Below are 27,801 nucleotides of genomic sequence, written 5' to 3'. Positions count from 1 at the left end.
GAGGGGATGGGAAACTGGGAGGGGGCACGGCCAGGACAGGTGACCCAAACTAGCCAAAGGGATGTTCCGTACCATATGATGTCACGCTGAGTATATAAACTGGGGGAAGAAGAAGGTGGGGGGGACGGCACATTTGGCATTATGGTGTTTGTCTTCCTGAGTAACCATTACGCGTGATGGAGCCCTGCTGCCCTGGGGATGGCCGAACACATTCCTGCCCATGGGAAGTGGGGAATGAATTCCTTGCTTTGCTTTGCTTGAGTGTGCGGCTTTTGCTTTACCTATTAAATTGTTCTTATCTCAACCCTCGAGTTTTACACTCCTTTCCGATCCTCCTCCCCATCCCTCTGGGTGAGGGGGAGAGAGCAAGCGGCTGTGTGGGGCTGGGTTGCCGGCCGGGGTTAAACCACAACCATGACCTGAGATACACTTGCTTTCACTTATTTAATTATGCTTGACCGAGCGTTTCCAATGATTGCGCAAAGTCATGTCCCTTTTGAACACAGCACCGTTCCTCACTTCTCCTCTAAGGACTACCACTACCACCACAGAGCTACTTTTGAAGATACTTTTATTTACAGCAACACAAAGAGCAGTAAAAAAAAAAAAAAAAAAAACAACAAAAAGACAGGTAAGATATGCAGCCACTTGTAACTGTCCCTTTTAATCCTCCCCCCACCCTCTACCGATGCATTCTGGATAGAAAATCTTTGCAGAAATATTTTGTTGCTCTTGGACCTACGGGTGAATAGCTGTCTCACCACAGTGCAGCAGCATTGTTTCAGTCCTGTTTGGTCCCAGTCAGTGGCTGGTCAGGATGTTGCTGAGGCTCAAAGGCACAGGCTCTGGGTTCAGGTGTGTCCCAAAGGAGAAGCAGTTCCCACCACCACCAATAAGCAACAACTCCTTCTCATCTGGCAGAAAGACACTACTATGCTTATGCAGCATTAATGGCCACTCCAGCTGCTCCTAAAAAAGCAAAGGAGATTTTGAATGTACAGGACTTCAACATGTGGGTACCTCATAATGCTGCAGAGATACTTCATATGGTGCCTTCATTAGAAAGTTAAGAACAGCCACACTGGGTCCCACCTAGGACCATTTAGTCCACTATACCACCCACAAATGCGAGCAGAAATAGATAGCTAGAGAACACAGGAACAAGGAAAACATGATACACTCCTGTAGTATACTCCACTCACCCGGTAACTTGCAGTTCAGTGATTTTTAATGAGAGGGAATGTACTTCCTGAACCTTATTTTTTTTCCTTCCAAGAACACAGCCTGTCACTTTTTGAATCTATGTAAACTTTGGCATCCATGTCCTATGGCAAGGAGTTAGAGCTTACCTATGTTTCACACGAAGCACTCTTTTGAAGTGTGTTGCCTGCCAGCTTCTTCTAATGTCTCCCAGTTCTTATATCAGAGGAAGCAGTGAACAGTTGTGCCCCCTTCACCACAAAGGAGACAGCCTAAAGTACACAGTTATACATCTGAGGTCCAAGAAACATCTGATTTAGAACCTGTATATCTGACAACCTGAAGAAAAGCTCTTTCATGATGACTTCCAATATTCAAAAGCTCAGGAAAGCGAACCTTGGAGACACACTTGTTGCAGATATCAGACTGCAGCTGTAACAAAGCTGCTGTGTTGGCAATTCAGGGGCCACTGCAACCTGAAGAGGACATATTGTAGAGGCTTCCCTTGTAAAATGCTCCAGACAGAAGGCAACTTTTATGACAGCACCTTCACCTTCGTCTATATTCTTGAAGAAAGGTTAATGATTAAGAGAGATATATCTGCCCATGGTGACTGTTCCATGGCTTTTTCAAGCACAGAGAAAGCTGCCAGCCAATGCTTTCGGTGCTGTCACCTTCTAATGCATGTATCAATGCTGTATCCAGTACTGCACAGAAAATCACTGACAATCCCAGTCTTCCAAAACTTGGGACCAATCACATATACTGTACAGTACTATCAATATTCTAGCACAGTACTGGTAGTTCCAAAAGCCTACAGAGTTTCACCTAAGTCCAAGCAAACAGCTCATAAGCAAAGGCAGCTACCAATCCATCTGCATCCACTTATTCAATGTCAACAAAGAAGTTCTATTCTTTTAGATGCAACTTTATTATCACGGTACCCATTCTCAGCACTATCCAACAAGGATAGCCTATATTATCTAAAGGATATTAGGTCACTTATAACTTCTGCTACAGAGTAAGAAATAAGTCAGTTACATTTAAGCGTACTTCATGCTTTATGCCCTCAGGAAAATGCTGCAAGGTCAGCCAGATGCACACATACTGCCTATTATAAAAAACAGACCTGTCACAAATTCTAGTTTCACCAAGGACAGGAACCATATGTACAGATACCTAAAAGAAATGCGTTTCTTTAAGTAAAAGATAAATAAAAACTTGTCAAGCAACGGAAGTTTTCTCATAGAATGGTTTGCATTGGAAGGGACATTTAAAGGTCATCTAGTCAAGCGTCTCTGCAATGAGCAGGGACATCTTCAACTACATCAGGTTGCTCAGAGCCCTGCCTAGCCTGACCTCAAATGTTTCCAGGGATGGGGCATTGACCACCTCTCTCTGGGCAACCTGTGCCAGTGTTTCACCACCCTCATTGTAAAAAAATTCCTCCTTGTATCTAGTCTGAAGCTTCTCTCCTTTAGTTTCAAACCATTCCCCCTTGTCCTGCTGCTACAGACCCTATCAAAAAGTCCATCCCCATCTTTCTTATAAGCCTCCTTTAAGTACTGAAAGACCACAATAAGGTCTCCCTGGAGCCTTCTCTTCTCCAGGCTGAACAACCCAAACTCTCTCAGCCTGTCATCACAGGAGGGGTGTTCCAAGCCTCTGATTATTTTTGTGGCGCTCCTCTGGGCCCACTCCAGCAGGTCCAGGTTTTTATTGTACTTCAGGCGGCATTATCACAGGTGAGGGCTACTCACAGATTTAGACTAAGTTTTGCCCAGAGTATGCCAAAATCCTGGTATGTGACATCACCTGTATGATTGTTCTTCACTGAATCATAGAACAAAATCACAGAATAGATGAGGTTGGAAGGGACATCTGGGTATCACCTAGTCCAACCACACCTGTTCAAAGCAGGCTCAACTACAGCAGGTTGCTCAGTACCTTGCCCAGTCAGGTGTTAAGTATCTTCGACGACAGAGAACCACAGCCTCTCTGAATCTGTTCAGAGTTCAATCACCTTTACAGTAAGAAGTTTTCTTATGTTTAAGTGCAGTTTCCACTATATCCATGCCATTTTCTTCTTATATTTCAGGAAGCAGCTATAGCACATACCCATTTCCACCATGAATTTTTTAATGAAATTATACCACAGACCTCCATGAAGACTAATTTAGGCTCTGGTTTGATCTGTTCTCTTCTTCCATAGGCACCCTGAAATCACTGGGCTTGTGCCTACCTCAGTTCTGCTCCCCCTGTTTGGAACAGAGCAGCTCTGTGCCCTCCAGTCTTCTGCACACTCAGACTCTCCCTCTCTTAACACTGTTCTGTACTCTTGGGTTGGTAAGAGCACTTCAAAATTAGATTCCATCTCAAACAAGGAATGTTTATTCCACTCACAGATTTGCCTGTTTTGCATTCCCTACTGTGTTTCAGGGAATACCCCTACAGTTAACATTCCTTCACACTACACTGTTTACCCTGAAAGAAAAATGTCAGTACTTACCACATTAATCGTATAGTCCAAGCAGAGACCAGTCATTAAGTCAAGAACAGTGATGCCTGGCACAGAGGATGAGTGAAACCACACTCCACCAACAAGCAGAAGCTTTCCATCATGCACATGTGCAGTATGTGAATACCTGTGAGTTCAAAATGAGAAACTCCGTTCGTAAGAGAGGCAGGTAGATGCAGGCTGCAGATTCACTGCTGGATGCCTTCTACTTACCTTGGGATGAGAGAAGGGTGTGTCTCTACTGTCTGCCACTGAAAGCCATGTTCAAGCTCCCTCAGAAAGAAAACTGAACCTAAGGGCTGCTCAGCTGCTCCCAGACCTCCTGCAATTAGCACTCCTCCCTTCCAGCTGCAGGCACTGTGAGAGTGACGGCTTTCTGGTGCTGGACCCTCAACAGGAATCTAGGAAAACCTAAGTCCAAGGGTCAAGTTGGGCAAGCTAAATGTCTCCTTCATGTCAAGGCTCTTAAATGATCTCTTCCTGTTGCATGTCCTGTGGGATGTAACAGTCCTTCCTGCCACGGGATAGGAACAGTTGCTGGAGGGGAACAGGGTAACCACGATAGGGAACAATTCAAAAAACCCAACCAACACCCATTCCTCTAGGGACTGCTGAGTAGAAGTGTTTCCATTTAGACTATCTCCGATACGTCTCTGGCCCTCAGTGTATTTAGTACCATTCAGTCTTGAGAGGGTTTTACTTCTGCACATTTATTAGAGGCAACTTTATGTGCATTCTTACATGCTGCTTTCTGTTCAAGACATGCACCTGAGAACCACAAGTTTACAAACACAGGGACTAATGCAGTGACCAGCAAAGCGCTCAAACCACAGAGCAAGGTAAAATGCTGAACTGCAGTACTAATGTGCAGAAAGCAAACCTTTAGTGCTTGCACTAAATGAAAAACTTTAAGATGAGGGATTTGAAAGAATATCATATCAAAAAAGCCGTGGAGAAAATTTTGGAGGCCATCTGGTCCATTGCTTTCTCCTAAAGCAAACGGAACTATAGCTATTATCATCTGGAGAGATGGTTATTAAAATTCCTGAAAGTCTGCAGTGACGAGACTTTTCATCTCTTTAGGCAGTCTACTGCAGCACTTTGCAATCTTCATCATTAACAGCTTCTCTCAGTGTCCTGTTGAAGTTGCCCTTTCTATAGATTTCCTGTAGTGCTCAAGGTAAAAATGGAGAACAATGTTTGTCCTCTCTGTAGCTATATTTTACATATTTGAACACTTCTTTCTATCTTGAAACTTCTCCAGGCTCAATAGCCACAAGCCTTTCAAAATCTTCCGCTATAAGGTATGTGGTCTGGTCATTCTCTTGCATACCTCTATAGAGCTGGATATAGTATACATCCTGTCCACCCCTTTTTCTCCGGAATCAGCTCTGAGTATTCTACAAGGATCCTGCTGAGATTAAGAACACTGAAGAGAACAGAAGGACCAATTCATGTGTCTTAAGAGATAACATTACTGGTTACATACCTGAACACACCGTTTAGGCCCTCCACAACAGCATGACCCTGCTTACTCTTATTTAGCCTGTGATCCCCTATAATTATGCATAATTCTGCTATGCAGTATTTTTAAAAATTAGTCTATCTTCAATAACCTGCAATTTGTTTTTCCACAAGTACTTCCTCCATGTCAAAGTAATTTTGAGTTTTCTTCTTGTCCACTAAGGTACGATTTGAGACTACTCTGCCTGATGTTAACTACCTGTAAAATACAAATACTCTTCACTTCATCATTTTTGTCATTAATAATCGGACCCCAGGACTGATCCTGTGGGACACCATCATTTCCATAGAGTGTCATTTCTAAATTTTCTCAGTTTGACTTCCAAATAATTTTGCACCGCCCTGCAATACTCATCTTTAAACCATGTTTTCTTAGTACGTTATGAACGTGTCACACAAGGTGAAGTCCTACTAAAGTCTTGATACATATGCATTCTTCAGAAAAAAAATAATCTACTGCCATGCCACAGAAACACAAATAATGTTAAACAAATAACTTCTTGAACTCTTCTTGGTGGTCACTTACCTCCCAATTATCTTCCAGATATTTATAATCTGTTACTATCGGTTTCTGTATTTTTGAGGACCTGAGATACAGTTGATTTGGCTTCTGTAGAAGTTCAAAGCATATGTGGAGGGTGAGCACCTGTTTCATTAAGTTTACTGGATCACAGTCACTTTCAATGCAAATGGAATAAGTAAAGGGGGAACTGATAAAACAAAACCAGAGACACAAACCTGACCGACAAGGGACAACAGAGACAATACCAAAGATCAAAAGTCTCCCATCACTAATTCATGGGCCATTAAGAAACTCCAGGCACAGCCTGAGGATGGTCAACCTGGACTTTGAAACTGGTAAGAAGGTGGAAGTGACGAACAAGAGGATTCAAAGACTCAAAGGAGGGTCCTGTGGGACTAAACAAAACTTACTAAGAAACCTTTACAAGAGGATCATTAGGGAACAGAGGGGGAACAAACACAAAAGGGCACTGAAGGGGTCAGTCGCATGTAAACAGTCACCGGTCAGTACACTTGTCTGACCGAGCTCTGCACCTGATCAATCTATCTTCCTGATTAAATCCTTTCTTAACTATCTTTCTGTGTAATATCACACTCTACTCCATGCAAGTGATGCACGGACTAGGTGCCTGCAACTGCAAAGACAAGCATTAATGAATATGGAACCAGAAAACGGAGTCAAGAGCAGCAGGGGAAAACACTCCTGGGCCTTTTGTGCCCGCAGCTAGAACAAGCAAGAGCCTCAGCATCAGGAGTTGGAGGTGCCACAGATCTTGAGAGCATCTTCGTGGCTCTCAAAGACTTTGCCTCCAGACTGTCAGCTACTGGAGGGGCCGGTGTGAGTGAATTTGGGACAACAAACGAGTCAAACTGGGAATGCAAGCACTCCTGGGCCTGTGGCGTGAGTGGAAGACAAGACCATCACAGGTCACAGGACCTGTGCATGTCCCAGAGGCAACTACTTGGGTGACTGGGGCAACTGAATCAAGTGAGAAGCTCAGCTTCAGCAGCTAGAACAGGACCACGGATTACGGCACCCACGTGTCTGGATGCCAGCTGCTAGAGGGCAGACTTGTGCGTTTGTATTTTCCCTGAACCTTGCACGTACGTGAGCATGCATTTCCAAGTCTTGTGCTCCACACCTTTCACCATGTTGGTTGCCTTCAAGGAGAGAATCACAGAACCACAGAATCAGAGTATCTCAAGTTGGAAGGGACCCATAAGAACCATTGAGGCCAACTCCCTGCTCCTCACAGGAGTATCTAAAACTAAACCATATGACTAAGAGCATTGTCCAGATGTTCCTTTACCTCTGACAGGCTTGGTGCTGTGACCAATTCCCTGGGAAGCCTGTTCCAGTGACTGGCCACTCTCAGTGAAGAGCCTTTTCCTGATGTCCAGTCTGAACTTCCCCTGATGCAACTTCATTCTATTTCCTCATGTCCTGTCACTGGTCAACACCTCTCTGCTCCACTGCCTACCCTGAGGAGGCTGTAGACTGCGATGAGGGCACCCCTCAGTCTTCTCTTCTCGAGGCAGAACAGGCCAAGTGACCTCAGCCACCCCTCATAAATCTTGCCCTCAAGACCTTTCACCATTCTGGTCACTCCCCTCTGGACATACTCTGATTTGTCCTTCTTAAATAAAGGCACCCAAAACTGCCCACAGAACTCAAGGTGGGCTGCACCAGTGCAGGGTAGAGTGGGACAATCACCTCCTGACCAGCTAGCTACGCTGTGCTTGATGCACCCCAGGACACAGTTGGCCCTTTTAGCTGCCAGGGTACACCACTGACTCACATTCAATCAACCCAGTCCCCAGATCTCTCTTGGTGGGACTGCCCTCCAGCCTCTCATCCCCCAGTTTGTATGTATAACCAGGATTACTCCATCCTAGGTACAGAATCTGGCACTCGCTCTTGTTAAATTTCATATGGCTAGCAATTGCCCAGCTCTCTAGTCTATCCAGATCTCTCTGTAAGGGCTCTCTGCCCTTGAGGGAATCCACAGCTCCTCCTAGTTTGGTATCATCAACAAACTTACTTAAGGTACATTCAACTCTTGCATCCAGATCATTTATTAAAACATTAAAGAGCACTGGCCCTATACTTGAGCCCAGTGGAACCCCACTGGTGACTGGCCGCCAGCCTGACGTAACCGCATTTACTAACTCCTTCAGTCTGACCTGTTCACCCATCATATTATGGGCTTGTCTAGCTGTATGCTGAACATTTTGTCCAGGATGCCGCAAGAGACAGCAAAAGCCTTGCTACAATCCAAAAAACCCACACCTACTGGTTTCCCTTTATCAACAAGAAGGGTGACCCTGTCATAAAATGAAATTAAGTTACCTGAACAGGGCTTTCCCCTTCGGGAACCCATGCTGGCTATGACCAATGACTGCACTGTCTCTCAAGTGGTTTTCAGCAACTCCCAGAAAAACCTTCTCCATAATTTTACTAGACACTGAAGTAAGACTGTCAAGCCTGTAATTACTAGGGTCTTCCTTCTTATCCTTCCTGAAAATTGGGACATTTGCCAGCTTCCAGTTGACTGGGACCTCTCTAGACTGAAGACTGTTGAAAAATAATGGAAAGAGGTCCTGTGATATCTTTACCCAGCTCTTTCAGTACCCTCGTATGAATCCCATCGGCCTCATAGATGTATGCGCATTCAGCTGAGGCAGCAAGTCTTGAACAAATTCAGAGTCAGCTGGGAGTTTATCATTCCTCCAGTCATGGTCTTCCAACAGTGGGCTCTGGAGGTCCAAGAGCCCACCGTTGGTTTAAGAGACTTGTTCTCCTCTATCCCTTAAATTACCATGTTCTGCTGGGCAGAGGGATAGGGAATCCTCCATATCACGTGTCTTGTCTGCCTGACAGGTTTGTCCCAGGGAAGGTAGGATTCCAGTAGACAATCTCCTTCGCAGACTCCCTGATACTCCTCAACCTACTCACCTCCTCCTGGAGCACTGCCACTGAGCAGAGGAGCTCCTCCACCTGGGCATACCTCCCACAGGTGTGCTCACTGTTGCCACCCATACTGGTACCGCAGTGGGGCACACCCTGCAGCCTGACGGCTGGGTAGCAGCATGTTCCCATGGAAGCTCTGCCTGGGAAGCCGTGTCAGCTGCAGACATAGCCGCCTACCGGATAGGTACCACGGCTCCCTGTTCGAGCCAGCCAAGTTACAGCACCCTGCCATGCAAACCGCCATGACACGCCCTGGCTGACACACCAGGCCCTGTCTGCCTGCCCTGGTCCCTAGTGCTCCCCAGGGGTTTCTTTTAGAGGTGTGGGGCTCTTGGCCGCAGTTGCTCCTGGCCCCCACCTCTGCACTCCCCTGAGGTTTTCCCAGTTCAGGAACCTCCCCTGCACCACACGCTACAGCATCCACAGCAGACTGTGCTGGCACTGGAGCCGCTTGCCTTGGTGACCGAGAATGCTCATGGGGAAATCTTATCAACATGCATAAATGCCCAATGGGAGAAATGAAAGAAGAGAGAGACAGAATGTTCCCAGTAGTATCCAGCAACAGGGCAATGGGCACAAACTGAAATACAAAAATATCCACTTAAAGATAAAAACTCCTCACATTTTATTACGAAGGTGGTCAAGCACTGGCACAGGTTGCCTAAAGAGGTTGTGGAGTTTCCATCTTTCAAGATAATCAGAACCCAACTGGACAATACCCTGAGCAACCTGTTCTAGTTAGACCTGCTTTAAGCAAGGGGGAGGGACTAGGGGATCTCTAGATGTCCCTTCAAATCTCAGCTATTCTGTGAAGACTGTATTCCGCTAAAGAGCAAGGTGCCTACAAGTTAGCTCTAACTCTAATCACTATAGAGTGTGATAGTACTACCAGCGTCACCCACTTCAGTATGGTAATACCACTGTGATTTAGTTGGGCTTGCAATACAGCAGCATGCACCTATGAAGCAAAGGCAACTTCTACTCCCCAGGGCCTCCCTAAGTTCTTACCACAGTGCAGAAAAGTTCTTGAGTGTGCAGGAAATACCAGTCACCTAGCACAGGCTCCATAGCAGAGCGGCCACCATACAGAAACAGATACTTCTTGCCTATGGAAAAAGACAAGGAGGTGAAAAGAGAAGTTAGAATTTGGTGCGTCACAAAAGCAAAAATTTACTTCGTTAAATTTTTTGGTTAAATTTCCTGTAGAACGGAAGCTAACCAAAGACAGAAATTAATGCAGTTAGGCAGTAGTTTTACACACTTTATATTAAGACATAGCAATCCGACAAACATTTCCAGACTTTAGCAATAAATGCAAGAAATTGTTTCAAAGATACAGGAATTACTCTTCTATCTAGACCTTTTATAAGACACATGGAAGACTAAATATTTTTATTAACATTTTTCATGTTTGTGGTCATTAAGAAGACCCTTATCATCCACTTATATTATGTAGTTTCTGAATATGTGAAGTCTGAATGGAAATCATACACTATAGTCTCAAAACCAAAAGGAGAAAGCACGTTTTTTAATATACCTAATGGACGTAAGGAATGAAAACTAGGCAAGGGGAAGATTACACCTGTAGAACTAATAAAACTAGAAAACCCTAAATACATAAATCATAGCAACACAATGACATCTGTTTATCCCAAGAAAACAGATAAATCCTCATAAGGCAACAAGAATGTCTATTTGTTCCTGCAAAAGGGAGATAATGGTAATTTAAGTGTGTAGGAGTTAATCTGGAGAAGCCTCAAAAAGGGGATACAAAATGTGCAAAAGTACTCTTGGTAGCTTTCAAGGATGTGTGTTAACTGCACTATGTACTGTCAGCTTACTTCTTCGTAACGGACTGGGCAAATAACACAATTGTTGGTCACTTCAGCTACAAAGCAAAATCAGGGCAAAAATAAAATGATGCAGTACAGTCCAACAACAACAAAAACCAATGTATCATTTATAAAACGTTATTTACCCATTGAGCAGTTGCTTCTTTGATATAAAATTTTGACTAGAAGGCTGAACTCTAAATTACATTACGGTGTTCATTAAACACTGCTCCACAAATTCAAAGTATGCTCCAGACTAGACTAATGACTGCTTAACAATTCCCCTGGTGTTCCCCTTCAATAGCTCCCTGCCAGCTAGCGGAGAATGAAACAGTTGAAGAAAGGACAGCTTTCGCTCCCTGAATTCCACTAGGACGCACCACTGACTTGCTAATAACTGCTGAAGATTTTGCCCCGTACAGTCAATATATTTTACTAAACAAACCTTCAGCATGCCATTGCAGGGCTTGATTCTAGACCTATTCAGAACTACTGAATATTTGACAATTGCTACTAGAAGAGTAACATTTTGTCTGAGGCACTTCTCCTGGATAAAGAGCTAGGGATCCTGCTCCATAATGCTCCAGAATTAAAATACTATCCTTCAGTGAGGAAGTTCTGAAACTTCTTTCTGGTGTGATCAAGCATGAATAACTTCAGCCATAAATGATCTCAAGACCCAGTCTTCCAGAACAGATTATGTCCCTAGGTTTCAATGCTACTTACCACTGGGTAATGCAGCATACAAAAGAGGAAATTATCATATTTCAAGTGTCAAGAAGAGAACTCAAAGCTTCTTTTAATTTCTTTTCTACTGGCAGGCTTAAGAAGTAGGACAATATGGATCTCATGAAGCTTAACAGGGCCATGAGAAAGGTCCTGCACGTGGCCCAGGGCAATTGCCAGTATCAATACAGGCTGCAGGATACATGGATTGAGAGCAGTCCTGCAAAGGAGGGCTTGGGGATACTGTTTGATGAGAAATTAAATACGAGCCAGCAACGTGCACCTTTAGCCCAGAAAGCCAATTGTACCACGGGCTGCACAAAAAAAAAAAGTGTGGCCAGCAGGTCCAGGGAGGTAAGACCCCACCTGGAGCACTGCATCCGGTTCTGGGGTCTCCAGTACAAGACAGACATGAACATCTTAGAGTGGGTCCAGAGGAGGCCACAAAAATGATTAGAGGGCTGGAGCATCTCTCCTGTGAAGAAAGGCTGAGAGTTGAGGTCGTTTAGCCTGAAGAAAAGAAGGCTTTCCAATGACACCTTATTGCAGCCTTTCAGTATTCAAAGGGGCTTATAAGAAAGAGTGGGAGAGACTTTTACCACTGCCTGTAGTGACAGGACAAAGGGTAATGGTTTTAAACTAAAAGAGGGTAGATTTACATTGGACGTAAGCAAGGAATTCTTTACTATAAGGGTGGAAAGACACTGGAGCAGGTTGCCCCGAGAAGCTGTGGATGCTCCATCCCTGGCACTGTTCAAGGCCCGGCTGGACGGGTCTTTGAGTGACCTGGCCTAGTGGAAGGTGTCCCTGGCCATGGCAGGGGGGGTGGAACTGGATGGTCTTTATGGTCCCTTCCAACCCAAACCATTCTGCAATTCTAGGACTTACATAATGGCAGAACAGTATTCTCCATTCTGGGTTTTGTTCCTTTACTAGCAATTCTTTTAACACTAAGAATTCTTAACATTTACTTTGCTTTTCTTGTAAGCATCTGTTTATACAAAGCCTCACTCACTTGCAGTGCTAGGTTACATGCTAAAAAGCTCACCTGCACAGTCAAAGAGGAGCACAGAGGCAAAACAAGGTGGCAGAACCCAAATAATATCCTGCCTCAGCTGCTTCCAGGAGAGCAATCAAGCCATAAAAGGCTCATTTCCTCACACACAAGAGGAGGCACAGAGAAGCAGTAGCAGTTGTGCAGGCAAGAGAACCCCAATTACATGATTACAGAATCAGACAACATGTCCCAGCTCCTCCCAGAGCTGTCCAAAGGGAACTGTCAGCCCCATTACCAGCTGTGAAACTCATCAAAATGAGCAAACAGGAGCAACTCTCTGGAGGTGGGTACTGCAGGGAAAGAGGATTTGGGATTTGCATAAGACTTACGGGGTGCTCAAGAGAGAATCAGAGGCAGGAAACGGGATGGATATCAGTGATTTGTGGAGGTACGAACACAGGAAGACAGAGGGATAAAAGGATAAAAAGGGCTAGTGACATGTAAGCAGGTTGCTGGTCAGTATGCCTGTCTGGTCACATCCTGCATCTTAAACAGGAACAGCTGGGAATGAGTCTTTTAATTTGTGGGTAGGTGTGTTTGTGAGAGCGGAGCCAACCAAACTGCCGTTGCAAGTGTATAGTGGCACTTTAAAAAAATGCATTATGAACTTTTTTTCAGCACTATACAGTCATTTCTATTTTTTGATTCCTGCCCTGCATCTAGAAAGCTAACAAGATTACAGCTCATCTATAATAAAAGTCATTATCACAAGGTATCTGTCATACAGGTTCTGTAATGAATTGACCATGTATTAATGGTATAGATAATTGAAATCCTGCCAAATTGTTGGATCAAGGAGTTCAGTTGCTCAGTTCAGGAAACTCAGCTGAGACTACTCAAGTCTGTCCCTTTTGTCAGATTTAGCAAAGCCTCTCACATATACTTCTGGGCTTGACAAACAAAAAGGCACAACAAGAACTGGGTGGATACGATAAGAATACATTCACACAAAATTTAAGCCTTGACTCTTTTAAGCCCCGGGGAAAAAAAATCACCACTGGAACAAAACCTTTACAAAACGTAACTGGATTCTCTAAAGTGGTGATGAATCTATCAAGATCATATGCTTTCGGAAATGTTCAGCAAAAAGCTATTGTTTCAAACGAATACAATGCACCAACATTAACTGCATAGCCTGTACTACATAGAAAGTAAGGTTATATCATGACAATTTGCCTTTTAGACCTCACTCTCTGGCCAGGACTACCCCATGTATTTGGAATTTCTATACCTCTGCATACCTACAGCCATTTCCACTCTTTCCAGGCTTTTTACCTTTGAACATTACTTCAGTTGTGCTGTGTCTCCAACGCAAAGCAGCTGGTTCAGCAGCAGGCTGCACACTTAAAAGGTCCACTGTAATATCACCTAGGTCAGAAGCATTACAGGTTTCAGGGAAATTTAGCCACAACATTCCCAAGCCTGCACTCGCTGGGGATGTTCGTCCTCCTACCACCAGGGCCAGGCTGTTCGAGAGACACGACACAGTATGGTACAACTGCTCATCTGTGGAGATACAGAACATCACAGGTCACACTGGTCTTTCTCCCATGAAATGTATAGAATCATTGATTCATTTAGGTTGGAAATGACCGTTAGTATCAAGTCCAACTGCATCACTAAACCATATCCCTAAGCACCATGTCTACATGCTTTTTAAATACCTCCAGGGATGGTGACTCAGCCACTTCCCTGGGCAGCCTGTTCCAGTGCTTGACAACTCTTTCAGGGAATAATTTTTTCCTAATATCCAACCTAAACCTCCCCTGGTGCAACCTGAGGCCCTTTCCTTTCATTCTACCACTTGTTACCTGGGAAAAGAGACCGACCCCCACCTGCCTACAGCCCCTGTCAGGTAGTCGTAGGGAGTGACAAGGCCTCTCCTCAGCCTCTTCCTCTCCGGGCTAAACAGCCCCAGTTCCTTCAGCCAGTCCTTACAAGCCGTGTACTCTAGACCCTTCCCCAGCCCCTGCCCGGCTCTGGACACGCTCCAGCCCCTCCGGGTCTGTCTGGTCGTGAGGGGCCCAACGCTGAGCCCAGGGCTCGAGGGGCGGCCGCACCAGGGCCCAGCACAGGGGGACGGGCACTGCCTGGCCCTGCTGGCCACGCTGCTGCTGACACCGGCCAGGGCGCTGCTGGCCGCCGTGGCCACCTGGGCACACGGGGGGCTCATGCCCAGCCGGCTGCCGACCAGCACTCCTCCTGTGCTGGGCAGCTTCCCACCCACTCTTCCGCAAGCCTGTGGTGTTGCACAGAGTTGTTACGACCCAAGTGCAGGACCTGGCACTTAGCGTTCAGAACCTTCAGATCTCTTTGACTGCCAGCATAACCATGCTGTGACATCACTTTTCCACTAGACATTATTTCATTGTTAGCACAAAAACGACTTCCATACGCTTGCATCACTATGGGAACTCACCCCGTTTTTTATCAGGATTTTTCTTTTTCACACAGCCAGCTTTCCAGTAGCCTGCATGCTTAATTAGCACATGAAAATTTCTCATACGGCAGTGCTGTCCATCCTCCTCCCCAAAGCCTCCAGTGGTGAGAACCACATTGGGTTTTATAAGAACAGAGTGGTGACCGTAACGTCTCAGGCCAGAAACTTCAGAGTGCATTGCACACACTGCTGCAGCGATTCTCCCAGCCATCCTGACAGGACCCTCATGATGAGGAACTGCAAGCCAAAGAGAATCAAAGAACTTATGCACAAACAAGAATCAAGGACTACGTTTTAAATGAGAGATTGAGCAAGTCTGTACAGCTTTTCAAGAAAAAAAAATTGTGAAGCAAGTTGACAGAGGACACAGACAACCTGACATGCCCTAGAAATAAAGCCGTAATGGTCTGAACTACCACTGTGCCAGCTTTACTTCTGTTTACTGCTCCCTCAACTCCTGACACAGTTCTGAGATTGCTTTAATGGGGTGGAAGTAAGATTAAGAGACTGCAGTACCCTAAACTGCTGTAGCAAGAGAGGAATCACTGCAATACCTTCAAAGGGAGTACCTTTCTGACGAAGACAATATCTGGCTAGTCAAATAGCAAAGAACAGCAGAAAAAGGACAAAGACCCGGAAGCTGGATTTCAAAGTTTCTTGATAGATTTGGATCCTACCTTCAGAAAAGCACTGAACTACAATTCTAAAGCATGAGGAATAATCTCTGTTAATTCCAACAGCCCTACTATAAGAGAATATTTTCAGTTATCTAGATACTTTCTCTCTAAATACTACATCCCTTAGTGTGAAACAAGCTTTAAACACAAGACTCTAGCTCACTTACACATTGTACAAATTGTTTTAATGACTTTCAAATTTGTGTCTTCCTTGTTTTAAGCAAGAGCCTTACTCTTACGTTGTAAGAGATGATGAGGTGCGGGAAAAGCAGCTCTCAGTCTATTTTTTTGTATGCCACACCCAGAAAAATTACGTCTACTGAATGCTGCTTAGTACAAGACTTTCTATTTTTTGATGAAATAAAAAATTTCATCTTCTTGGACTTGCATGTCTTTCTACAGATTATTTTTTTTAAGACTGATGGGTGTTTTCGTTTCAGAAAATATACTTACTGTGCTCTGTTAGAAGGCTTAGTACTTGCAACTGTCTTGAAGAGGGACCCAAATCTATTTGATAGGATAGCTGGGGGCACATACTGGTATTTGAGACATACCTTTTGCCATTCCCAGTAAAAAAATATCTAAGAATGGATACTTTACCAGACTTTCAAAGCCCCTGCTATCAGTTTTGAATACAACAGTCAACAGCAAAAAGACCCTATTCCTGTCTCTAATGAATCAAGTGTCTTCACTGTACTCATGTCAGTTAAGCAAATGCCAGATTTTTTTTAACTTATGGATAGAGCCTGCGCGTTTAGGAGCTTTTAAGGTTTTAACATAAGGACTAGTGACAATCACACACACCCACATCCATTTAGCTTCAATTTCACTACACATTTTCAGATCGAATCAAGACACAACACAATAGCCTTGTTAGGTTAACGAACGTCATCCTGCCTTATCCTTTTCCAGCTGCTTTTCCTGCTCTCTAGAACATGGATTTCGACCTTCAGTTGCAGACAGATCTGCTTGTGGTGCTATACCGCGAACAAGACGAGTGATGTGAAACAGCTTAAAAATAACCTTCTGCTTTCCACCCTGAAAAAGGAAGCAAACAGCCAAAAGCAGGTATTTCTTAGATTTCTACTGCTGCCCAGTCCTTTTCATCACAGAAACACAGTCTTGGTCTTGGCTTTTCCCTAACTGTACCACTTTTCTCCTACCTAAAAAAAGTAACGTACGGATTTAAAAACATTTCAGAAACAGAAATACTACATGTACAATTCCACCCACAGGGGATAACAAAACAAAACTTCATGACATGCTCCTGAGTGCTCTGCTGGACGATACTTTGATAGCGCAGTAAGTAAACATAACAACCTTTTGGAAGCTGGAAGGATAGAACGGCTCAGAGGACCATGTATAGAGGCAAGCAGGAATAAACTGAAAAGGGAGAGTCTGTGGGTTACCAAAAATAGAAGGAGGATCGTGGTAGACTGGCATTGCAGCCATGCACTGGAAGGCCCCACATATAAACAGAAAGAAGAGCTGTTCAGACTGGAAGGTTCAATGAACTATAAGAATGAAATTGATCAGAACCACTAGAGTCAGGAGGTGCCCCTGGCCTCACTATGGACAGCAGAACCATTGTTAGAAGGATGGAGAAAGCTACCCAGGTGGCAGCATCCCATCTGTTCCTTCCAGGGTTTTACTGTCTCTTAAAATCTCTCAGTGAAGCCTGCAGGAGATAAAAGAATACTATGAAAACCAGTCAGTATGTACCTGTCATACTGGATAACAATGGTGTCCAGGAAGGTTCCACCCCCTTTGACGCAGTCAAGACAAAGTAATGGGAACATTTGAGATGCCATTCCTGCAGCCAAGCCCAAAAACAAACAATCCCCCTCAAAATCTTATAGCAATAGTAAGGATCTCAGAACGGTCAGGGTGATCAAAACCTAGCCTAGCACTGTTTCCAATGGTGGCCAAAATCAGAAGAGTAAAGCTGAATCCGAGAAAGAGCAAGTGTGTAAATACCTTCCTCACCTCAATCTTCAAAAATGTACAGCTCAGGGATTTTCTAAGCAAGAAGCTGAGTCTTTGTACTGAACAATCCTCAATGGATTTCCCATCCATTAATCTATTCAGTTGCTCTTTGAACTCACATAAACTTTTATCATCTGTAAGCTGCTGCAGCAAGGAGTTCCACAGAATAATTACATGTTGCATGAGGAACTTCTTTCTTTTTTTGGAATCCGCTTCCCTTTATGCTTCCCAGTTCTAATCATAGAAAAGAGTGAGAGCTGTATACCAGAGGGATTAAGGTTTCCTAAAGGTCACGGAACAGAAGTGATCCCAAAGAAATTGCAAACGTTCAAAGGTGCAATATGGTCTCAGCTGGCCAATGATACATAAATACGATTTCCAGTCTGGCCTTGGAGTAACTCAGAGGCAGAAGCACAAGCACAAGGATTGCACAGGTAGTCAGGAGCAACACTAGGGTCCACCCTGGCTTTTATGGACATCAGGGAATTTACTGTGTTCATTCCCATGGGGTGGGATATATTCAGCCAGCTATGTGACTAGAAGGCATAAATATGAATTTAAAAGGCACAAGAAACCACAATATTAGCATCGCTGCCCAAACACCTACCAAAGTAAAAAGCATCTTTTGAAAAGTGATATCCAAAAATTAATGTAAATACTGAAGAATTGAAGAATCCACTATTTACCCCGAGACAAATTATTCTAAGAATTAATTGTCCTCAGCACTAAGTGTATATTTTACATTTCTTACCTAATTCGATCAAGCTTGCTTATAGTAAGATCTGGACCTTACTTTACCTCAAAGGCTAATTGTAGAGCTCTCTGTTACCACGTATCTTACTCCTGTGCACGTTTTTCAGCTCCGACTTGTGTACGTGTTAACCTCCTCTATAAAGAAAATGATAAAATGTCTTTTCTTTCTCACTGTATGAGCAATTGTCTTGATCTACAGTAATTCTTGCAGGCATTTCTACACCACTTTGCAAATCTGCCAGCATCTTTCAGTGATCAATTTTGCATTCATGTAGCAGAGCAGATCCTCCATGTTGGCAAAATAAACGCAAGCGTGTTAACTTAGTTTTCATGCTGCATGCTGTCAGATTTCTAGAGAGAATTATAAACAGAGAATCACAAAATTGAAAGGGAAACTTCTAGTAAGTGCCCTACAGGATCTTTATCTTGAAGTTACTCAGTATCTTTGACTTCTCTTCTACACTTGAAATAGTTGCAAACTTCGCTAGCAGTTAACATAAAAACGGCAAAGAACAGAGTCACAGTTAAATTTCAGTCATTAATACAGAAAATGGCTGCACAACATCAGACCAAAAACATCTGAAACTAGTAACCTGAGTCCAACAATGACAAACAGTAATAGCCTACAGAAACACAGGAGAGCAGGACGAGTGCATCTACTTCTCCCAGGACGGCTCCCAACCATTTGCAGTCAGGAAACTCACAACAGGTTTATTTTTATATTATTCAGTAATCCTCAATAGACTTCTCTTTCATTAAAATAATTGCCCCTTGAACCCATGCAAACTTTTAGCATCAACAGCACCTTTTATACCACCAGCTAGTTTCCTATGCTAAGACTGTCTCCCTAAGAGACCGCTCACTGGGGAAGGAACAAGCAAGAGTCTGCTTCCAGTGCTACCTGCCCCAGCTTCAAGTGGAGCTTCCTGCAGGCTCTGCATGAACCGCCTGATTCAACATCCTTTCTGCCTCCCTGAACACCTATGCTTCAGCAACTCTTGTACAGAACTATGACCACAAGAAGTTGCAGACACCTTATCATATCAAAACCAGGTCACTGGTGTTCAGAATAAAGAAGAGTTACCTCATATTCATCAAAAGGCTCCAGAGCCTGCAATTTTTGCTGCTCATCTTCTGGAGTACAACAGGTGAAAAACGTATACATATCCATGACGCTGCACCAGTCCAGCCCTAAAAGAGAAACCCCTCAAAGTTATTAGCTCTGGAAGGATAGACTCACTTCGCACAAGAAAACAAAGACCCTAAATTAAACACCTGCATGGGCCTTTAAGACTGTCTAGCTGGAACAAGAGCAGCCCAGAGTCTGGTAAGAATAGATCTCTTACCTGTAAAGCTCCTAAGAACTTAATTTATATCAAAAGCCTCAGAGGAACCCATCTTGCCTTAACGCCATACCAGAAAGTAGACTGCAAGTTGGTTGGAAAGACCTTCAAATGCCTAGTCATGCTACTAGAGAAGGCAGTGGCCCAGCCTTGGCCCTGTCTGCTTCAACCCATAACTGACACATCTGATGACTTCCAAAATTATTTAATGCTACAATCTTTCCCAGATAAGACACGCTTCATGCGTTCCTTAGAGCTGCAGGTACTTACCTTTTCAAAAAAGCGCCTCCGCTGTGCCTCACAATCAGGGTACTTTGACAAAGAATGAAGTGTAGAGTTCAGCTGGCTAAAATGTGCTGCATGACACGTCCAAAAGGGTCCTCTGGGTGCATCTGCTCATACAGCAGAAAGCATGCCTGAGGGAAATGCTCTGCTGCCCACTGAATCAAAGGCATCTGACCTGTCAGGCAGATCGTGTACAAGGAATTAAATCACTGAGGGGCAGGCAAAATCTATCCTCCTGCAACACTATAAAGCATGCTATTAAGGCATCCTGACACAGGTAATATACCAAAGAGAATCCTGTGCTGGGAACTTATGAACCTCTCCTCTCCCATCTGTGCAGAGAATTCAGGGGATGAGCAGAACAAAAACCTCAAAATCACTTGTTCAAGGTTTTTCTTATTTTTCCTCCCTTTTAGGATGTCATGGACATCAATTATCCCATCACAATTATGATGTAAGGAGCTGTTTGGGACTTCCACAGAATTGCTGAAGCTTTAGTTACAAGACAGCAGGTCTCCCAGCCATGAGTGGCGTACATAAAAAGAAGCTTGTTCTTTTCATTTTACCACCTAGTTAACAGCAGATAACTCAACTGACCTGCTGTTTTCCATGTAGGTGAGCACCACCTCTGCTATGAAGAGGGTGGGAATTTCTTTGTCTAGCCCTGCTTCCTCCAGGGCTCTCTCCAGCTCAGACAGCTCTGATAAATCCACTCCCAGTAGTTTATAGTCCCCTCCAGAAAAGGTAATGACTCCTGGGAGACAAAAATTATCCAGCCTCACTACAGTGCTGATGCAATACTGAGACCAAAAGGGACAAACAGGAATATCAGCCCCACAGGCAATCGCTCACAAGCCTGTGCCCATCAACTCAATTTCTCTGGGACACGTACAAGAAAATCCCCATTGCTAAATGAACCATAAAGGGATAGTGTCAAGAAGCAATCCATTAAATGCAGATCGAAAACTCCATTATTCTTAATGCAAATTTCACCTACAGATGTCTCACAGAATTATCACATTTAGTATACCAACAAAACTTTATCATATTTACTTTAACAACATTTTTATAGAGCCACTATAATTCAGAATCAAATCTGAAGGGCTCTCTTTTACAGACCTTTCAGTTTAGCTAAGTACCATTGCTTTGACAGAATTTGAATGGTTTGCCTAACAACCATAAAACCATTCTCAAGGTTTTTTTGAGGTTTGTTTTTTAAAGATTTCTTTCTGTAAAATTGCATTGAATCCTGAACCAGCACATGCTAGCTCCCTGCAAATACCAGGACTAGTCTTCCAGATCACCGCTCTCAGAAATAAGTTCCAATTTATGATTTGCAAGCATGAGATTTAGATTAGATATAAGGAAGAAATCCTTCCCTGTGACGGTGGTGAGGCACTGGAACAGGTTGCCCAGAGCAGCTGTGGGTGCCCCATCCCTGGCAGGGCTCAAGGCCAGGCTGGACGGGGCTGGGAGCAGCCTGGGCTGGTGGGGGATGTCCCTGACCGTGGCAGGGGGTCTTTCAGGACCCTTGCAACCCAAGCCATTCTGTGACTCTATGATTATAATACCATACCTCTGTACTCCATAAGCTATAGCTTGTTAAGCTGTTTCAACCAAAACCAAATCAGAAACAAACTGTAAAGTACCTTTAGAAATTACCTACTCTATGTCTCTGTACCAGTGCAATCCAACAACTACACCTGCCCTGAGAACTGTTAATTACTCTTCTCAAAGGCATTCATTACTGGAGGCAAAACAGCCTTTTCTAGAAGCCCATCTCCATGTTCCCTATTAACTTCTTCTGACAACTAACTGATCTACACATCGCTTCCTGCCCTCTGGGCACAGAAAATAGGATATTCCCAACTCTTCTGACACCTGCCTTTCAGCTGAAGTAGTTGAAGATTATTGGTATGGACACAATTCTTTGCTACAGGATGCTGCCAGTGAATGGATTCAAAACCAACCACAAAAACAAGAATGGATTCAGGAGGAAACTGAGCAAGCTCATGGAAGAGCTACTCACAAAGACTTACTCAACTGTTCATGGCAGCCAGGGACTTGTGCTCTGCACCTGTCTCTGTAGCTGTCTTCCATCTGTATTTAAACTAATTATTACAGTCTAAGCATAGCAGCCTACTGTATTTCATCACTGTCCCTACTGTATCTCATTCCAGATTTTCCGGACCATTCATGTACTTTGTCAAAATCCTACTCTCATCCACCATATTCAGCTCTCCCTGTTTCTTGCTGGTTTATTACATTTTCACCTTCTACAGCATATCATCTAGAACATTAACGGAAACCTTGAAGGAAATCAGATGCAAGAGAAATCTCTGGTGAACCCTATACTTTACATTCCTCCATTCTTCCACTGAATTGCCCCTTAGTATTTAGCTGGCATAATAATCCTTTCAGCTTTACTTACATTCTATGGTAGTTTCATAAGGCTTATTTTTCTCCTGCCTTGCAGAGTGGAAAAAAAAAAAAAAAAAAAAGGCAGGTAACATAACAACTGATGTTTTATTACATTCCATACACCCAAGAGTCGTACCTTTTCTCCTACCCATAAAGGCCATAAATCACAGTATAATTTAGGTTGAAAGGGGCCTTTGAAGGTCATCTAGTCCAACTCCCTGCTCACAGCAGTTACCTGTATCAGGCTGCTGGAGGCTTTGTCCAGTCAAGCTCTAACTATGTCCAAAGCTGGAGATTCTACCGCCTTTCTGGGCAATCTGTTCCCATTTTTTACTACTCATGTGGCAGAAAAAAAACCAAGAAACAAACATTTTCATTACACATTACTGAAGTTTCCTTTGCTACAACTTGCAACAATTGCCCCTTGACTGTTTGCTTTGTGCCTCCAAGAAAAGTCTGGCTCCACCTTTTTTCTCCTCTCCTGTCAGACAGTTGAAGACTGCAGTAAGCTTCACCTCAGTTCCTAAGGCTGAACAAACCCAGTTCTCTCAGCCTGCCCTCCTATGTCATGTGCTCCACCACTTTATCGTTCTTGTGACCTCTCACTGGACACGCTGCAGTTTGCCACTGCCTTTGTATTAAAGATCCCAAAGCCAGATGCGGTACTTGAGAAACCATAACTGAAAGAAACTGAACCTGGTTTGATATAATCCATTCCTGACAAATCCATTCCAGTACCTACATGTCTGCTTTTCGCCTCCCAATGCTTACAAATTATGTTTGTGCCAAAAATTTTCAGCAAAACCATGCTTTTTGTCTACAACTTTGTAGTTCCTCTACCATCATACCTCACTTTCTAAAGGCTGAAGTTATGTTTGCTTCTTCTAAACATTTAGTATCCAGAACACCTTCCATAAATACCATACCTAATCCTTCCCCTCCGGTATCTCCCACCAGTGCTGACAACTCTTTCATTCTTTTGATCAGAGCAGCTTTTTGGCATGCCACATTTAGGAAATCCACCTCGTATACCACAGTGTGATGCAGAAGACCTATGTCCTTCAAACGGAAGTATAAGGAGTCAAAGCCAGCACCTAAAGACAGGATCTGCAGAGAAAGTATCAGAAAAAGTTATACTCATCTCTAGCAGCATCCTGAGCATCTAGGTGTGAAAAATATTCAATAACATCATCTATAGCGACAAAATCAGGCAATCCCCTGCAGAGGTAGAAGAATTTTGTGTAGGTATTGCCCCCTCCCAGATATTTCTGTCAAAGTGACAAATGGACAGTCACAGTAGTGCCGGTCAAATCTCTGAGTTCATTCTGTTCAGATGCACTAGTACGCTACTGCTGTGCCAAGATCCCAAAAGGTCTTTTCACACATGTAGTGGAAACTGCCAGTACACCCAGAGAGAGAACATGTACCTGTGTCCTAGGGTAGCTCTGGGTCTTCAGCAGAAAGTCTTGAACACAGTGATCTACAGCACGGGCACGGATGTAGTAACCCCTGTGGAAAGAAATTCAGTTGTAATCACTGTCCAGGAATCCTATTTCTCCACCACTGGCGTCCTGCATTTCAAAAAACTTTTTTTCTCTACCCAGTAACCCCACATTGATAGAACTGCACCGCAAGATGTCTGATGACATGTCATATCTAGAGCTTGTTAATAAATACAGATCTCCTGTATTCAGTGAGTGTACTAACCAACAAGACTACGGATAACCCAGAGAAAACATGCAGTCATCCTAGTTGGACCTGTTCCGTTTTGCATAAATCAGTCATCACTGGGTGAAAAAGTATGAATCCATATAGTCAGGATGCTCCTCTGCAATGTGGGTGGCCAGTGCCAGTTCCTGCCCCAAATCATATGCCATAACAATATGAAATTAACTCCTTTACTTAGAAGGGGCTATTGGGTATATCAAAATGAATGACAGTGTGTGCAAATGCAGTGAGTGAGTGGGGAACAAAAAAGGAAGAGAAGCAAAGTCAGGGAAGGATTTTCAAAGCATGTGATCAGTAGACTCAGTGCAAAGGGGAAAAAAAATCTATAACTGAAGCATGATAATGTCTGCTCAATGTTATACTCAATTAAGAGTAACGTTAAACCACATTTTAAATTTTAAACTATCGAAACATTATAATGAAATTCTGTATTGATTATGCCTAGTCATACACCTTGCAGAGATTACTTTGAATTCTCTGGTTTTTGAATGAATGGAACTAAGTAAGTCTAACTCCTGGAAAGCATTTACCATTTGCCTAGTCCAGCACAGACTAGCACCTCTTTTTCCTTGGCACCGTCTTTTAGTTAGTTTCACCACATCCCCACCAGGCTTACCAGTTCCTATCACCCCCTTTAACAAGCAAGTTATCGTCCCCACACCTCAAAAGGGCTAAAGATTTCACTAGCTATTCTAAGATGTCCCAGAACTCGTTATGACAGTGTTGACAACTGCAATACTTAACTCTTTCTATGAATTTAGTATTTAGTTTGGCTTGCCAATGTCATGCAACAAGTCACACAGGCTCAGCTTCCTGGTGAGCAACACTCATTCCATAGGCCTGCAAGCTTCCGCACGAATACTGCTTTTTTTTTTCGCCCCCCTCAATGAAACTCCTTTGGCCATGGGCAGCCATTTGATTGCATTAAACTATTAGTCTTGTATTAAGTAAACTCCACTACCATAGCAGCATAGAACCCTCCACACATACACATTAACACATTCATGCCTGTGTCCTGCAAAGCTCCAGAGATCTACTGGTAAGATACCACTGATTCAAAAGATAATATTGTTACCCTGAGCCACCAAATACCTTACCAAAATTACAATGTTCTTGAGAATTGTGAAATGTGTTCAATTGATTCGTGTCGATACGGAACAATGCTAGGACCGCAGGATGAAATGTAACCTTCTGTCTTACATACCCTTGTATAACCACACGCTTAAGAAAAACAGAGTGATCAATGGATATAGTTCCTGTATCTTGCAAAGAACACCTGGCTACATACCTAGTTCCTGTACCTTACAAAGGACATCTGGTTACACACCCTGATACGCAGGCTGAGCTGCTAACTGCATAGTGTTAAGTAAGAGAAGTTTACAGGGCGCATGCGTAAAATCTAGGGTCATCCTAAGGGTGAGCCGAGGAAGACTGCTGACTTCATCCACCGACCACCAGACAGGGCTTAAGAAGACCCTCGGAGATAGAAAGAGCATGCGCCACGAAGTACACGCCTATTCCAAGGATCCATTTACATAAACCGACCCTTTCTTAGGAATAGCTAGGAATATGTATTGGTTTAGGAAATATAAACCAAAAATATATTTTGTATGGAGTGCATCTTGGTGGAGCGGAGACTCCTGGCGCACCCAGCGCTGTTTGCTTGCCTGTTTACTTAATAAATTGCAAACTTTGATTGTAATCCTATTTTGGGACTAAGTTATTTACCACAAAAATTAATGAGAAAACTACTGACGTGCTAAGATTTTTGGTAAGTTAGTTTTCAGACCTCAAGCAGTTTTCAGCACCATTGAATACGGGAATTAGAGACCAGTCCAGTGACACATTTCACTCAGGACAAAGCTTTCAATTTTTGCCCGTAAGCCATGTAAAATTATACTAAGTGTCTAAAAAGGTGACATCACTGAGAGTCAGTGCTCGGCAAGTTGCCACTCTGTCACCGTGTCCTAAAAACGCATTTCATGGAGTTGTGCCTCCAACCGAAGCGCCAGGAGCCTGGGGAGCCGCTGGAGCCCCTCCACAGCGGGCAGGGGAGGCTGCGGCCCGCCCGCACCGGGGCCCGGCAGCCGCCAGCCGGGCACCCCGCGCCGCGCCCGCTCCTCACCGGTGGACAAGCGGGGCCCGCCGCCGCCGCCGCCGCCCCACCAGGAGGGGCAGGAACCGGTCCTGGATGTAGCCCCCGCGCCGCCGCCGAGCACTTGCTGCGGGCGCTGCTGCCGCTGGTGCCCTGCACCTGCCGGGGGACAAGGAGGACACGGCGCTGGCGCAAGGCCGTGGCGACACCGCGGGCCGAGAAGCGCCCGGGCCCGCCGGGGCGGGACGGTGGGGCCAGGCGGCGCCAGGGGGGCTCCGAGCGCAGGGAAGGGCAGTTCCCGCCGGCGCCGCCGAGCCCCGTTCACGCCCCAACCTCCCCCCGCGCCCCCCGCAGCCGGGCCAGGCCCCGCCACCCGGGCCGGGACCCCGCCTACGGAGGAGCCCGCCCGGGGATCACTCACGGCAGCGGGGCACGGGCCGCCCGGCCGCCCGCGGCCCATCGTACGCGCGGCGCCGGGCTCTGACGCTCGGGCGCAGCCGGTGACGCGGCGCCCGCCCGCGGGGCGTCGGGGGCGGGGAGCTGCCGGTGGCGCGCGCCCCCTGGCGGGCCCGCCGCGCCCCGCCCGCCGCCCATCCCCGCCCCGCCTCCGAATGCCGGTTCCGCTCCGCGGGGCGACTGGCCTGGACTGGCCGCCCCCGCGTGGGATCCCGGGCCCCGGCGGCCCGGCCCGGCCTGGCCGTCCCCCCTCCCGGCGGACACGCGAGCGCGAGGGGTCCCAGGGCACGTCGCCACGGCGACGGGCAGCCTCTGCGCGGTAAGCGGAGGGGCGGGGGGAGAAGGGCGGAGCTCCCCGGGACAGGGTGCGGGGCGCCAGGGTCAGGATGCGAGCTCCTGGGGACGAGGTGCGGGGCTCCCCGGGTCAGGGTGCGGGCCCCCTGGGGACAAGGTGCGGGGCTCCCGGGGCGGAGGGCAGAGCCCGCTGCAGCGGCACCCCCAGGCGTTGTGCACATGCTCCGCTCCCTGTGCGGCCAGTTGGAGCGGGGCTGGCGCTGGGTGGCTGTTGGGGACACGGCTTCTCGAGGGTGGACAAGCTGTAAGCGCCGCAGCCAGACAGGCAGGGCCGTGAGGGTGTCTGTGCTTGGAAGTGGTGGATGTTTCATCTCTTTAGGCTTTGTACTAGCAGTTGTAGAGGAGCCATAGCAGCCTGAGCTATGTAAGATGTTAGGTTCCATATTTGTCACTGCTAGTTGTAGCAAGTGATGCAAGTTAGTCTGGATCTGATTGGAGATTTCAGATGTTTCATTCGGGAAAAAGTCTGCTCACAGACATAGGTGCTGCCAAAGATGGTTGCAATTTTGAGTGCATGGTTCCTGAGATTATGATATGTCTCTGAGGGGAGAGATGCATAGAAATTAGTAAGGCTGCTTAATTTGAATGTATCTTTCAGCGAGTCACAAGTCTGTAGTTCGGCCAATTCCATTTGGTAAATCAGATCAACAGTTTCAGTGTCAACAGAAAATGGGTTCTGGATAAGATGTATGTGCTGTACATGGAGACAAAGCTCTTTAAATCTAGTTTGAAACTCCTTTTGCAACATTTCTAGTACATCCATACATCTTTTGTTTGGGAATGCAACTGCTGGTTTTTCTGCAGACAGGTTTTGAGTTGTGGGGAGATGGCAGAAGTTTTCCTCCTTTAGTTGGTTAATGAGCAGGTCTAATTTGACTTGAAACGCTTTCACATGTGAATACATATCACAGAT

At 45.1% G+C, this 27,801-nt stretch overlaps 1 protein-coding gene across 1 annotated transcript; it reads right to left on the bottom strand.

The window, feature by feature from the left end:
* Positions 1-425: 425 nt before the first annotated feature.
* On the bottom strand, positions 426-27,271 carry LCMT2 (leucine carboxyl methyltransferase 2). Its single transcript, XM_040583347.1, is given in 17 exon segments — positions 426-969; positions 3,710-3,845; positions 3,932-4,119; positions 9,744-9,841; positions 13,626-13,856; positions 14,770-15,027; positions 17,190-17,280; positions 19,291-19,388; positions 19,391-19,397; positions 19,820-19,905; positions 19,908-20,004; positions 20,428-20,588; positions 23,182-23,362; positions 23,683-23,764; positions 26,109-26,182; positions 26,184-26,401; positions 26,500-27,271. Coding segments are annotated over 17 exon segments (2,946 nt in total). The 3' UTR covers positions 426-801.
* Positions 27,272-27,801: the final 530 nt, after the last annotated feature.

Source organism: Falco naumanni, chromosome 2 (assembly GCF_017639655.2).
Source record: "Falco naumanni isolate bFalNau1 chromosome 2, bFalNau1.pat, whole genome shotgun sequence".
Lineage (NCBI taxonomy): Eukaryota > Metazoa > Chordata > Aves > Falconiformes > Falconidae > Falco > Falco naumanni.
This window is presented reverse-complemented; position numbering and strand designations above follow the sequence as displayed.